This window comes from Rattus norvegicus, chromosome 10 (genome assembly GCF_021556685.1).
Source record: "Rattus norvegicus strain SHRSP/BbbUtx chromosome 10, alternate assembly SHRSP_T2T, whole genome shotgun sequence".
NCBI lineage: Eukaryota > Metazoa > Chordata > Mammalia > Rodentia > Muridae > Rattus > Rattus norvegicus.
In genome coordinates, this window is record NC_141543.1 from 98,853,439 (window position 1) to 98,868,546 (window position 15,108).

The 15,108-nt window shown below is 43.0% G+C and overlaps 1 protein-coding gene across 15 annotated transcripts in view; it reads left to right on the forward strand.

Moving 5' to 3' along the window:
- Helz (helicase with zinc finger) overlaps positions 1-15,108 on the forward strand; it is a 145,081-nt gene that overhangs the window by 40,980 nt on the left and 88,993 nt on the right. For all 15 annotated transcript variants that reach the window (XR_015630449.1, XR_015630448.1, XM_087570853.1 and 12 more), the window contains 7 exons: positions 4,971-5,095; positions 7,102-7,158; positions 9,098-9,149; positions 10,597-10,672; positions 12,703-12,901; positions 13,315-13,422; positions 14,596-14,893. Coding sequence is in view for 13 of the 15 variants with exons in the window: in XM_087570844.1 (XP_087426970.1) it covers positions 4,971-5,095; positions 7,102-7,158; positions 9,098-9,149; positions 10,597-10,672; positions 12,703-12,901; positions 13,315-13,422; positions 14,596-14,893 (915 nt within the window). In the remaining 2 variants the exon portion in view is untranslated. The remainder of the gene's footprint in view (positions 1-4,970; positions 5,096-7,101; positions 7,159-9,097; positions 9,150-10,596; positions 10,673-12,702; positions 12,902-13,314; positions 13,423-14,595; positions 14,894-15,108) is intronic.

Genomic DNA, 15,108 nt, shown 5'->3' on the forward strand with positions numbered 1-15,108 from the left:
AAGCAGTTGTGTAGCAAGAGACTTTCCCGTATTGCCTTCCTTAGGATTTTTTAAAAAATTCGATTCAGTCCTTGCAGTAGTGACTCTAAAAGTGATTGTGTCCAGGTAGCAGATTACTTTATCAGTTTAGCTCTTCTGGTATTTTTATTTTTCTAAAGAATTTTTAGGTCAGTGCTTTCCTTGGACCAAGCTCCTTCACGAAAGACTGGAAATTAATATCCTGTTGCAGAAAAAGTTCAGCTGTTACTGTCTGTCAAGGTTAGGACAACTTTTCTCTTTGTCGGTAACTTGCAAAGGTCTTGTGTCCTTGTGACTAGTTGAAAGCTGTCAGCCCTGACCTGAGTGTTGTTGACAGGGAGATGAGTTTTTCTTTAGAGTCGCCCAGTGTCCAGTGCAGAGCGTCGAGTGTATCCAGAAGTATTCAGATGTAACCCAGAGTTAGGACAGACGGGATAGGAGCTTGGGCTGGTGGTCGGCGAGGTGAGCTGTGCAGTGCCCGCCCTTCATGTTCAGCGGGGGTTGCTGCGCCTCCCCTGGGTTGGTGGGAAGAAAGTTTATTGGCATGGAATTTTAACCCCCACCCCCAAAAACCATCAGAAACCCCCAGTTTTCTTTATCAGTGCTAAAGATTCTATTTTAATGTCATTTTTCTTCTCAGGTTCTGTGATTATAGCTGAGATAAGTTTTTTTTTTTTTTTTTTTTTTGTTCTTTTTTTTTGGAGCTGGGGACAGAACCCAGGGCCTTGCGCTTCCTAGGCAAGTGCTCTACCACTGAACTAAATCCCCAACCCCTGAGATAAGTTTTAATTGTGCACCAGGCCACACCTAGGTTTCTTCTTCAGGAGAGCAAAGGTAGACTGAGTGGTTGGCATCGCCGCGGCTTGATGGTGTCACGACATGAGAGCAGGGCTCTGGACTGTTGGCTTTCCTCTTCGCTCTGGTCCTCGTTTCAGTCCCAGGAGACATAAACTAAATTGCATTTAAGATAAACAACTGAACGAAAAGCTGGTACAGCTATTTGTCTGCATGATGGAAGGAAGGAAGGAAACACGATTTTGATAAATTCTGAGACATTCAAATGCTAGTGCAGTGGAGAGTCCCAGGAAGGAAGAGCGGCAAGTCTGCGCAGGCTCTGAGCTCTAGAGAGGCGCTCAGTGCAGTTTTGTGATTTACCATTAAAAACACACACACTTGATGATCGCATGTGGATTCAGAGGACGGGGTAGGATATGGTCCTGTCCTTCTGTGTGGGTTCTGGGGTTGAATGCAGAGGTCTCTTGGAAGCAAACTCCTCCACAGCTGCTCACTCCTATGCTTTCCTGTCTTTATGGTGCTGAACTTTCTCACTCCCCACAGGGACCTCCTTTCCCCTCAAACACAGTCCAGCTTTCTTTCTTTTTTTTTTCTTTCTTTCTTTTTTTTTTTTTTTTTCAGAGCTGGGGACCAAACCCAGGGCCTTGCGCTTGCCAGGCAAGCGCTCTACCACTGAGCTAAATCCCCAACCCCACAGTCCAGCTTTCAAATCTTTTTATTAATGTCTTTATATAGCCTCAGACTTGCTATGTATCAGAAGATGACCTTGAACTTGTCATGTTTTTGCTTCCACCCCTCTACAGCCAGGAGGTGTGTGTGGAGTAGGGATTGATCAGGGAGGGCCTTGTACATTAGGCAAGCACTGGATCAATTGGGCTGTATCCGCAGATCAAATGTTCAGGTGTTAACTATTTGCTTTCTGTTTTCTTTTAAAGTTACATTTAAGAATTATTTTGTGTGTGTTTGTGTGCATATACGTGCTTGCTTGGACTTGAGCTTGTGTGCATGTACACCCCTGGCATAGCATTGGTCATTATGACATACATGTGAAGGTCAGAGGACAATTCTCTCTCTCTCTCTCTCTCTCTCTCTCTCTCTCTCTCTCTCTCTCTCTCTCTCTCTCTATTATTTTTTTTGTTTTTTCAAACAGTTTTTCTTTGTAATAAGCTCTGGCTGTCCTGGAACTACTTCTGAAGACCAGGCTGGTCTCAAATCCTGCCTCTGCCTCCCAAGTGCTGGGATTAAAGCCATGGGCTATCACCACCTGGCTCAGAGGACAGTTTGTAGGAGTTGGTTTTTCTCCTTCCATCATGTCAGACTGTGAGATCAAACTCATATCATCAGGCTTGATGACAGTCTCACCTCCAGGCCCTAAACTGGCTTTTTTATTTTTGCATTGGTGTTTCATGTATGTCTGTGTGAGGGTGTTGGATCCCTGAAATAGGAGTTATAGACTGGTGTGTGCTACCACGTGGGCTGGGATTTGAACTCAGGACCTCTGGAAGAGCAGCCAGCGCTCTTGACTGCTGAGCCATCTCGCCAGCCCTAGTTTATTTATTTCTATTTAATTTTTTTTTAACTATGTAGCTCTGGCTGGCTAGAGCTTGCTATGTAGACTAGGCTGGCCTTGAACTTGCAGAGCTCTATTTTTGTTAGCCTCCAGAGTATTGGAGTTAAAAGCCTACACCACCACACTTAACTACAGAGTTACTTTTAAAAAGTTAAAATAGAGGGCTGGAGAGATGGCTCAATGGTTAAGAGCATTGACTGCTTTTCCAGAGGTCCTGAGTTCAATTCCCAGCAACCACATGGTGGCTCACAACCATCTGTAATGGGATCTGATGCTCTTTTCTGGTGTGTCTGAAGACAGCCTCAGTGTACTCATATATAATAAATAAATAATTTTTTAAAAAAAAAAGTAAAAATAGAAATCTTTCTGGACAATTCAATAATATGATAAGTAGGAACACTAGCACAGGGGCTGGAGAGATGGCTCAGTGTTTTAAGAGCACTGACTGCTCTTCCAGAGGTGCTGAGTTCAATTCCCAGCAACCACATGGTGGCTCACAACCATCTGTCATGAGATCTGATGCCCTCTTCTGGTGTGTCTGAAGACAGCCTCAGTGTACTCATATATAATAAATAAATACATCTTTTTAAAAAAAGAACACTAGCGTGGACAGTGTTGAATTTTCTGGGATGGAAATGTCTGACATTAACTGTCATGGTTATAAGGCTCTATCTACTTTGTAGATAGCTAAGTATTAACAGCAGTCGGAGGGCATGAGCAGTGAGCGAGCACTGTTTAAATGACGAGATCATGCTAAACATTTATGTAGGATTTCACTAGTGTTGTGTGAATTGTGTGATGAAATGTAACAGTACAGTGAGGGGGACAGTCAGCTCCACCGAAATCAACCGTCCTGCAGAGACCCTCCGACTACACAGTACAGTACGCTATGGACCTACTTACTCATAGAGGGACACTGCTTGGAAACGGCTTATAACCAAGTTCAATTTGAGAGTATTTTTTTGTAGCAAATTATTTTCTTGCAAAGGAATCCACTTCATTGTGACACTTATAATTGTATTAAATTTATGAAGTCTTGCAAATAGACTAGGTAGTACATTCTGTGACCATTGATATTTGGATCTAGTTAATCTTAACAGCATGATGAAGGCCCTTCTTTTCTTTCTTCTTCTTTTTTTTAAAGCGTTCTTACTATGTAGACCAGGCTAGCCTCAGAGGTTTACCTGTCTGCCCTTCCTTGCCTGCTGGGATTGCGGTGTGCACCGCCATGCCTGCCTGCCTGACGAAGCTAACTTAGGACTTTTTTTTTTTATCTTTAAAGATTTATATGCTTTACTTTTTATGTGTATGAGTGTTTCGTCTTCATGTGTGTCTGTGCACCATGTGCGTACCTGGTAATGGAGAAGTCAGGAGAGGGTGTTGGATCCCCTGGAGCTGGAGTTACAGATAGTTACTAGTCCTCTTGGGGGTGCTGGGAAGAGAACTCAGGTCTCTTGCAAGAACAACAAGCTCTTAATCGCTGAGCTCCCTCTCCAGCCCCTAGAGGCTATTTTTTAACTATGTAGAAACATCCAATATTGAGATTTCTCCCTCCTTCCCTTCCTTCTTTGTCTCCTTCTGCCTCTCCCAGCCTCCTTCCCTCAGACTCACTATGTTGGTGAATCTAAGCCTGGGCTTTTGGTCCTCCTGCCTCAGGAGTGGAGGTAGCGCCACTGTCGTGTGCAGTGTGGGGTCCTGAGCTCTATGTGTGCTTGCCAAGCCCTCTATTGATTGTGCCACAGCCAGCCTGGGATTCACAGTTTCTCTTAACATTTTAGCAGTGCAAGATCTAGTCAACTAATAAGTCTGCAGTTTTAAAAGCCCTCATTTAGTTTAATATATTAAACAATATTTTTTTGGAAAAGAATTTAATTTAATGTGCATTTGTGTGTGTATGAAGCCACACATGTGGAGGCCGTATATAAACTTCTGGAAGTTGGTTCTCTCCTTCTACTAAGGAGTCCACTAGGTCCTACTAAGGGCATTGAAATTACATAGCAAGTACTTTTACCTGAAATGGTCTTAGTATTTTCTTTGCTGGGACCAGGTGGCTTCAGTTGTCCTCTTCCTCAGCCTCTTGCTTAACTGGAACTGTAGGAGTGCACTGTCATCCCCTACTAGAGCCTGTTTAAAAATATCAACTGCTTGTTTTCTTTCTGTTTAATTTACAATTATTTCACCCATGTGTGAGTGTGGTATTCCGAGGCACGCATATAGGGTGGAGTGATCTGGAGAGCTGGCCTGAAATACTTGTCTTTTCTCTGTGTGGGGTGTATTAAAGATCCTCTCTACTCTCTTGAGCGCTGATATGGTTCTCCCGCGGGCCACAGGACCTGATAAGTATTTACCCAGCTGCCCACTGGAGAGCTTTAGAGGCCATCTTTCTAGGTTTTGATGCTGGCAGTTGTAGTAGGGTTCACCCATTCTTTGCCACGTTCCTTCTTGTCCTTGCGGGCATGACTTAGGAAGTGCCTCCTGCTTTTTTCTTCTGTTTGGAGTTACTTTTTTAGCATGTACAAAGCTGCACTTAGGATGTCTTTCTATTGTAAGCAAGAAAATGGCTAACAGTGTGTTTCTTCCTTGGCAGTGCTGGGGGAAGGACTGGCCAAGGGAGAGAGCGCCTTCCGGGCAGTGCTGTGCTGCATGCAGCTGAAGGGGAAGCTCCAGCCTGTGTCCTCCATCCTTGCCCAGTCACTGTCAGGGGAGTCTCTGGTACGTGGATGAGCATGGGTTTGAATGCTTGCAAACGCTCAAGTTTGACTCCTCAGGAGAGTAGGAGCAAATGAGTGTATATTTAGTGTACTGTGTAGTTCTGTTGGATGTCAAAGTTCATGAAAATCCCAAGATTCTTGGTTTTTGGAGACAAGGTTTCTTTGTGTAGTCCCAACTGTCTTGGAACTCACTCTATAGACCAGGCTAGTTTTGAACTCATAGAAGTCCACTTGCCTCTGCCTCCCGAGAGTACTGGGATTAAAATCTCATGCCACTACTTCTTAAAAGGTATGTTGAGCAGAGGCTGAAACATCTTTGGGTTTAAAAAATGTTGGTATGTGTTTATTTCTTACAGGGTTCTTGTTGTTGGTCTTGTGTTTTTGAAACTAGATCTTAATATGTAGCCCAGGCTGGCCTCAAATTGAGAGTGATCCTGCTGCTCCAACCTTAAGAATGCTGAGATTGCATATGTGAGCCCCCACACCTGGCTTCTTAGTTTTTGGTTTTTTGAGACTTGAACTCACAGTCCTCTTGCCACTTCTCACAGAATGTGTGCCACTGAACCTAGCCAGCATTCATAACTTCAACTATTTACTTTATAACATGTCTAAATGTGCTTAAACTGAGTACCTGGAAATGTACCTGTGTTACTATATATTTACTTTGTGGAACTATCTAGTTGTATTTAGACTTGATAATTTTTTAAATACATACATTTTCTAGATTTTTTGCTATAATGAAGTGCTCCTTTTTTGCAGCTTCATAGAATTGATAATTTGTAGGAATTTGGAAGAAGGAACTTTCCCACCAGTTGGTACCTGCTACAAGTTTCCTGGTATTTTCAGGCATCAAAATGAAAACAGAGAAAGAAGAGAGTATAGAGTTACCAAGCAGTGTAAATTCTCTGTCGATTACGAGTTAAGTCGGTCGGTGGGGATTTTGAAAACCAAGAGCACGGCTGGTGACAATAGAGAAATAATAGGAATGTATTTATTGTGTTATGAAGTGTAATATTACGGACTCACCATGGGGTGAGTGGACTTGGCAGGAATTCCTGTGCACTAAACTACTTGGTAATTTGGTGATGCTTCCGATTTCACAAGACCACACGTGTGGGCACAGCAAAGCGATGCAGCCATGTCTAAATGGCTGTCCAGATGTAGTTGTGTATTCTTTCCCTCTTGTGAGGTGGGGTCTCATTTTAGTCTGTGGAGACCTGGACCAGAGACAGACTTCTGCCTCTGCTTCTGAGCTGGGGTCACAGTCGCATGCCGCCTCCCTAGCCAGAGAAAAGTGCTTTCGGAGACGAAGTGTCTGTATATGTAGCCCAGGCTGGCCTCAGGCTTGGGTGCTCCCAGACTTTTCAAGTACATCAGTTTTTCTTCGTAAGTTAGTTATTTTACTGTTTACCTGTTGGACTTTTAAATTTAAAATCAGTGAAAAGTAACTTGCTTTTAATTTTCAAATTTGAATATAAAGAATCAAAAAATGAACGGTCCATCTTTAGGCACTACACCGACGCTCTGGTTCTCTGACTTGTGGATAACCACTGAGTTCCGAGTTTCCCATATACAGACAACCCGTTAGCACCTGTGCACAGGGATGGATTTAGGTTTGTTTTTCTAATGTTTTGGCAACCATTTTATGGAACTTAAAAAAATACCTTTTGAGACAGGGTCTCATTTATGTAACTCTGAACTCAGAGTTCAGACCAGGGTGGCCTCAAACTCAGAGATCTTTCTGCCTCTGTTGTCCAAGTGCTGGGATTATTTTACACTGGTACATCAGGGAGTGCAGAATGTGAACTTAGCAGGAGCGACAAGTGAGTCTTTGTTCCTGTGAGGCCTTTCCCTTTCCCCAGCTGCATGCAGCTTCTTAGTTACAGAGTGGCAGTGTGGAGAAAGGGACAGGAGAGCTGTGGTGACCACAGATGAGCTGAGCTGAGCTGAGCTGTGAGAGCCAGACTGGCACACTGATAGTTTCCTGTCTTCACTTCACCCTTTCAGAATGGGATGGTAACGAAGGATTTGACAAGACTCAAGACACTTCTCGCAGAGACAGAGGTGAGTCCATTTCAGAGGTCTCTTTGGGCCCATCAAACCCAGTTGAGTTAGTGAGCATTCTGTGCGTGTTAGCATTTGAACATTGTAGTGGTGTCAGCCAGTATGCAAGGTGACAAGAGGACCTTCTGTGCAATTAGGCTGGATCCCATCCTCCTCAGAGCACGTTTTTCAGGTCTTCTCTGCATCCCCAGGTCTTTTGTTCTGTCTATAATTTTCTTCTTTTTCTTCCTCCTCTTCTTCCTTTTCCTCCTCCTCCTCCTCCTATTCTTCCTCCTCATGTCTATATGTGTGTGCTTTGTGTGTACGTGTATTCATACATGTGTGGGCACCCTATGGATGTGTGGGCATGATTGTGTATGTGGAGGCCTCGGGTTGATGTCAGATATCTTCTTTTATTATTCTCTGTTTATTGAAGCACGGTCTCTTGCTGAGCCTGGAGCATGTCAGTCCTGGCTGGTCAGCTAGCCAGGTGTCTCTGGGATCCCTCGTTCCTGCACCTGAGTGCTGCTGGGATTATAGGATGTCACTGTGCTTCCCTGCCGTTTTTACATAGGTTCTGGGGTCTGAACTCTGGGCTCTGGGAGCCTTCACATTTGTATAGCGAGCCCTTTGTACACGGAGTCACATCTCTCCGACTCCCATTCCTTATTAGTTATTTATGGTCCCCCAAAATAAAAATAAATAAAAAATAAGTGTTTGGGAAATTTTAATTTTTGATAATCCCATGCAGTTGCAAATCACAACCCTGAAAATTCAAACAAGATAATCTTTATTTTTTTTTTTCTTTTTCTTTTTTTCGGAGCTGGGGACTGAACCCAGGGACAAGATAATCTTTAAATCATCCATGTCTTTTAAGCAACAGGGAAATCTGTGGCTTAAAGATTTTTATTTTTACTTTTTTTGAAAATGATAAGTCAACAGGGACAGAAGTGCCCTGGGGAAGCACTTGCAGGACATATGGAAGGCAGGACCAGCCGTTCATGTAAAAACGCACAGCTCATCCAGGCAGATAGAAGGGTTTTTATTTTGATTTTCTAGTTTATGTATTTATTTATGTACTTTGGGCCATCTATTTTTGAAGTTAAAATATAATATCATTTTCTCCTTTCCCTTTCCTTCTTCCAACTTTTTCTAAGTACCTGCTCTTGCTCACTCTCAAACTTAGGGCCTGTATTTCTATTTTCCGTTTCTGTTGCTTGTGTGTATATGATTTCAGGTTTTGGATAACCAGTCTGTAGGCTCGTTCCGAGGGAGGCTAATTCTCTCACTTCTAGCATCCCTCAGTTGTCAGTAGTTAGGTCTTTGTCTAGAGTTAAGGCCCCGTGAGCTTTCCTCCTTGTTAACATAGATGTCCTTCTAGTTCAGATATTATTTCTGTATTCATTTTGTGTAGACCTTGATCATGGAACTTAGGAGTGATCTTTTAGTGAATCTTTTTTGAAACCTACAGTGCTCGTAGCATAAGTATTTCATCCTGGTTTGTTTGTTTTGATATACTCATGATATTCAATTTGTTTTATCAACAATTGGGTTATCTTTTAAAAACATGCTCATGAGTACCCTCACAATGGCAGACACTTCTGTAGAAGGTGGTTTTGATCCAACTTCATTGCAAAGTTGAATTTGTCAGTCGTAAGGCAGAAAACAGAAAAGAACAAAAATTGTTACTGAAAACTTCCCATAGACAGATTTTTCTTTATTATTCCTTAATATTTTGAATATTCATTTTATTTTTATTTTACCTTGTGTGTGTGTGTGTGCACCTTATGTTGGCAGTGTCACACCCTGGTCCTCTGTAAGAGCAGCAAGTGCTCTCTACAGCTGAGCCCTCTCTCCAGCCATCTTTTATTTTTTAATGTTGAAACTGCTCAAATTTAAACCAGCATCAGTCAGTTTCTTTTTTATTTTAATCTTATATCTCTTATTTGAAAAATTGCAGACAGCAACAAGTAATGCCCCCTCTGGCTGTCATGTGGAAGACTTAGATGAAGGTAAGCACTAAATATTGTTATAACTTCAGGCAACTCTTCTTTTTTACTTGCATTTTTAATTTATATTTTAAATGTTATCCCATTTCCCTGTTTCTCCTCCAAATACCTGCTATATATCGCCTCCCCTCACCCCCCAGCTTCTGTGAGGGTACTCACATCTCTCATCCACCCACCCACTCCCACCTCCCTGCCCTGGCATTCCCCTACACTGGGGGAGCCTTCACAGGACCAAGGGTCCCTTCTCCCGTTGATGCCCAACAAGGCCATCCTCTGCTGCATATGCAGCTGGAGCCATGGGTCCCTCCATGTGTACTCTTGTGATTGTGGTTTAGTCCCTGGGAGCTCTGGGAGGTCTGGTTGGTTGATATTGTTGTTCTTCCTATGGGGTTGCAAACCCCTTCAGCTGCTACAGTCCTTTCTCTAACACCTCCATTGGGGACCCTGTTTTCAGTGGTTAGCTGCGAGTATCCGTTCAGGCAACTCTTATTCCAGCCTTTGCTTCTTTTTTGAAGAATTGCTGGGAAGTGCATTCCCTCTAATTGGAAATGTAGGAAAGAATATAAATGTTTAGAAGTAGGTGTGAGAAAGCAGCTCTCTCTCTGGGACCTGTTCCTAAGATAACTGTAGCTGAGGCTGGCCTTGAGCCCGAGGTGCTTGGATCGCAGGTGTGTACAGTGAGCCTGCTCCCCCAGCTGGCCCTGCCGTGCTCATTCCATGGTAGTGACTGGCATAGAGCACACACTGGCTTCTCAGCTGCTTCATCTTTGTAGTCGGGGTTAGAAGGAGTATTTATTAAGGCTTAGTAATTTCCCTGTCGTGGCTGAAGCACAACTTTTAAGCTTAGCCTGGCAGAATATCTTTTTTTGTCTCCTGAGGAGAGGTGGGGGACATACTTGTGAAAATAGAAAATGGCTGCCTGCCCTTTCTCTCCTAGGCCTTATTTTGCTAAGCTTATTTGGACTTAATCTAAATGCATCAAGTCATTTGAATTGAGAAATATACACACTTAGCTCCTATGTATGTGTAAGAGTTTGAGCTTCATTTCTCTGAGAAAGTGTTTAAGGGACGTGCCCCACACAGATCTTCAGGAGCTTCTCAGTCAGCGTCAGTGGTGGAGTCTGTGCACAAGACCTCCTTCCCGGACGGTCAGTTTTCAGTCCGGAAGGAGTTCCTCATAGACACGCATCCATGCTTGAGAATGACACATACCAGCCTCTCTCCTGAGTTCTCCGAGCAGAGAGAAGCCCACCTCCTGCCAGATCAGATTCAGGCCACCAACCTGCTTTAGCTGTTGGGTGATGGCCTTTGCCAGCAGGGGCCCGGCCCCTTTGCTGGGTCTTTTTCATATCGTCTGGATGATACGTGTGGAGCGGTGTGTCTTAGACATAAGGTATTGGAATGGTGTGGTAGCCTCATGTGATGTGATTATGTCTGCATTCCTCCCTAGGGTCTTGTAATGGTTGGCATTTCCGCCCACCGCCCAGGGGGATCACCAGCAGTGAGGAGTACACCTTGTGTAAAAGGTAATGTAAGGAGTTGTTTTGAAACAAATTACATGGCTCTTTTTTTTTTTGTTTTGTTTTGTTTTTCCGGAGCTGAGGACCGAACCCAGGACCTTGCGCTTTCTAGGCAAGCGCTCTACCACTGAGCTAAATCCCCAACCCCTACATGGCTCTTTTGAAGGGATAGATAATTTTCCTTCACTTTTTGAAGGCAGTAATTTAAATTCAATGAAGATAACATGTGAAAAAAAGGATAATGTTCAAGGGAAATGGTTTGTTTCCTATTTGCAATGGAAGCTATGGGTCAGCACTACACCGATGCAAACTGTGGTATCAAACAGCGGTGTGTAGATGTAGCCTGTTAATACTTGGTTCAGAAGTCTTTTATGCTGGCTGAATTTAATTGCGGCTCTTTTTAGTGTGGAATTTACTTAGATGTGGTAAATTGGAGATGAAATTAGTTCCTATAAACTGAAAGAGCACAAAACCAGTCATATTCCACTATTTTAATAACTTTTCTTTAAAAAATGCTGTCATGTAATTCTTTTTTTTTCTTTTTTCTTTTTTCTTTTTTTCGGAGCTGGGGACCGAACCCAGGGTCTTGCGCTTGCTAGGCAAGCGCTCTACCACTGAGCTAAATCCCCAACCCCATGTAATTCTTATAAATGGAATTTATAAGTACCTTGAATTTTAAGCATTTTCAGAATTAATTATGTAATCATTATAAATAATTAATTAATTATTCATAAAATGTAGACAGTAAACCAAAGTCTCATTTTAAAGATGAGCTCTTCAGTTCCTTCTGAGAGAGTGAGTGGCTGGTGGGGCTTTCCGTAGACTTTGCTGCCTGGAACTGCGTGGCATAGTGACCGGAGTCTGACACGTGCTCTGATGAGACACGGTCAGGACAGCCACTTGGTTCTGTAGTAGAACTAAGGAATGGAAATAGTAAACCCTGCAGGTCTCAGTGGCACCAAGTTATTGGAGAGAGAATGTGATCCTTTAGAAAACAAACCTGAGAATTAGAGTCTAGATGAGAATAGAACCCCTTTTTAAAGAGGAAAATAATTTTGTAAAATTTATTTTTGTGTGTATGAGTGTTTTGCCTGCATGTGTCTGTGTACCGTGTGTGCCTGTTTCCCACAGACTCCCACAGACAGTGTTGGATTCTCTCCTTGGACAGGAGTTATAGGCAGTTGTGAGCTGCCAGTCCAGGCCTGTGAATTGAATCTGTGTCCTTTGGAAAAGCAGCCAGGGCTCTCAATGGATAAGGAATGAAATAATTTAGAAATAGAGAACAACACATCCCTGAAATGTGAAGACAGATTGTATACACAACAGGCAAATACATTATTTTGCACATTTTTGAAGCAAACAAGAACTTAATCAGCAGCATTGTTCTAGGTTCACGTGTTTCATGGTCACTTCAGAAGGGGCTATTAGCTCTGTGTCCTTGGCCGTCAATATTTCTGTATTTACCCCTTGAAAAGAACCGAGTAACTGATAAATGAATTTGTGACTCTAACTATAAAACATTTATTCTAAATGTATTTGAAACTTAACATTAGCTAGTAGTTTCAGTGGAGTAATAGAGAAGAAGCATTCTGTTAGAAGGGAAAGGTAAAGGGGTCACAGCGGTGCAGTTCCGTGTACACAGAGTGTGTTCAGGCAGTTTGGGGAAGCAGATCATGGCTGTGAACAGCTAGCCCACTGGATGTCAGTGTTGCTTCAGGAAGATTCTGCACTGAAAGGAACTAACAGAACACAAAGGAAGCATGTGTTCTCCTGGGAAGCGTCTCAAGATATTATTGTCCTTTAAGATCACCATGTTTCTAAGAACAGTCGGTGGATATTGGGTTGCAGATTGACACTTTGACTGTCATGAATGTTGGTCTGTCACCCTCTACTCCTGTCATTGAACTTGACAGTGATAAACCCTGCCTCTCAGAAGATGTTTGTCTTGTTACTGGGGAGGCAGAGGTTAAATGGTGGAAGTTATCTTTAACCTGTTGAATGAAGTATACGATAACAGTCTTTCCCATTCTGCCTAGGTTTTTAGAGCAAGGGATCTGTAGGTACGGTGCCCAGTGTACTTCAGCACATTCCCAGGAAGAACTAGCAGAATGGCAGAAGAGATATGCCTCGCGGCTGATAAAACTGAAGCAGCAGAGTGAGAACAAACAGCTCTCAGGCAGCTACATGGAGACCTTGATAGAAAAGTGGATGAGCTCACTGTCCCCTGAGAAAGTGGTACGTACAGATGACCTCTGATTTTGCTCCAAACAGGGTGCTGCCTCTGCTTTGCTCTCTCCTGTGCTGAAGCGCAGTGCATTTCTTTAATTGGCTAAGGACGTGTGTAGTAACCAAAGCTGGCCCGTTTGTTAAGATGAACCTTTGCCTGGAGGTTTGTAGCTCCTACAGTAATGACCTTCCTTCAGGGAGGTTTTGGTTCTCAGTCTGTAGTTAATTTTCTCTGTCTTATTTAACTGCATCACATGTCACTCTTGGAGGAATGACGGGAAGGGAGTGTGTGGCACCCCGGCACCCTGTGGTGAGCACCCTGTCTGTGCTGCTGTCTGTGCGTTCGCCGACACTTGTTGCTCTGCTGGGTTCTCACTGATGTTCCCACCTCAGGCCGTAACTGGAGTCTCTTTTGCTTTCAGCTTAGCGAATGCCTAGAGGGAGTCCAGGTGGAGCACAGCCCTGACCTGTCAGTCACCGTCAACACCAAAAAGTCCCACCAGACATGGACCTTTGCTCTGACCTGTAAGGTATGAAGCGCGTGCTATTTAAAGAACACCAGCTTTGTTCTGTTTTTGAAGCCTAATGGACCTTGAAATGTGTGCTGAGAGAGTGTTGAAGTGTTTGGTTCTGAGTGCATTTTATATAGGCTCTGCACTGTGTCAAAGTGGGTTTCTATATGTCACTCATTAAATAGACTTTTCTCCACTTTGAAGTAAGATCCACTTAGCTATGTAGGACACTTTCTTAATTACTTGGTGAAGAAGTTTGACAAATATTACCTTCTAAGCTTGCAACATAGGATGGGGTTCATGGCTTACAATAAACTATTTGATAATTTAATTATTTAATCTGGCAATTCTAAGATTTTTTTCAAAAAAAAAAGCCTATTTTTGTATTTCATTTGATGAAGTCAGAAATTCTGTAGTAGTGTGTCTTTATTCTGTCTTATTTTTTTATTTATTTATTTATTTTTGGAGTTGGGGACCAAACCCAAGGCCTTGCGCTTGCTAGGCAAGCGCTCTACCACTGAGCCAAATCCCCAACCCCTATTCTGTCTTATTTTTATTTTATGTTTCATAGGCACATGATCTCCCACTGAGCTGTATCCCGAGCCCTCTCTAGGGAGAGGGTTCTCAGTATGAGACATTTTCTGCACTGCTTCTCCTCCTAAACCACAAGGTGCAGTTTAAGATCGGAGTGGGGTTAACATTTCAATGAGCATGTTTGGTGGAGAAGTTTTCTGTCCTTTTTGGTGGCATTTCTTCATGGGACCATCTACATCTTGAGATGGAGAGTCTAAGAACGTTTAGCTTCAGCCTTGAACCCTATCCCATGCTCGCAGGGGTAACTGTCCTCCTGCGAATGCTTCCTGCGTGAGGCTACATACTTAGAAGTTGACCTAAGGTGGCAGATTTTACATAGGCAAAGGTGAATGTGCACAGAAGGTCCAGGGAGGCTGGTGACAGAGCAGACGATTACCATTTTAGAAACTTTGCTTTAACCATTCTGTTTTGTCTTTGTTTTTTATTATTATTTTAACTTTTTTTTCTTAAATAGCTTGTGAGCATAGTTTGTTGTGAGCATAGTACCTTAGAAACATGGGGTGTAGCAGGCCCTCCTGGGAGTATTTTCATGGAAGAGCCCAGTTACAACTGAATTCTCACCCCTGTACTCAATGCATTATTTTAACTTCCTTGTAGCCTGCAAGAATGCTGTGTCGGGTAGCCTTGCTCTATGATGCTCATCGTCCTCATTTTAGTATCATTGCCATATCTGCCGGAGATAGTACTGCCCAGGTATCACAAGAAGTCCCCGAGAACTGTCAAGAATGGATAGGAGGAGAGATGGCCCAAAATGGATTAGATCATTACGTGTATAAAGTCGGGATAGCATTTAACACAGAAATATTTGGAACTTTTCGCCAAACCATAGTTTTCGACTTTGGATTGGAGCCAGTACTCATGCAAAGAGTAATGATTGACGCAGCTTCTACAGAAGGTAATATTCAGACTTTCCCTGGTACAATGTATTAGAAGGCAACGTTAAAAGATATGTATTGACCCCTAAATATTCCACAGAGAGGTAGGGAATACAAAAGAAAAATTCCCATGTTAATTGACATGTTCACTGTGTAATGGCCACACAATGGGTCAGGTTGGGCCTTGGTCTCCTCCGTCAGTGGCCAGGTAAATCTCTCATTGAGGCCACTTCAC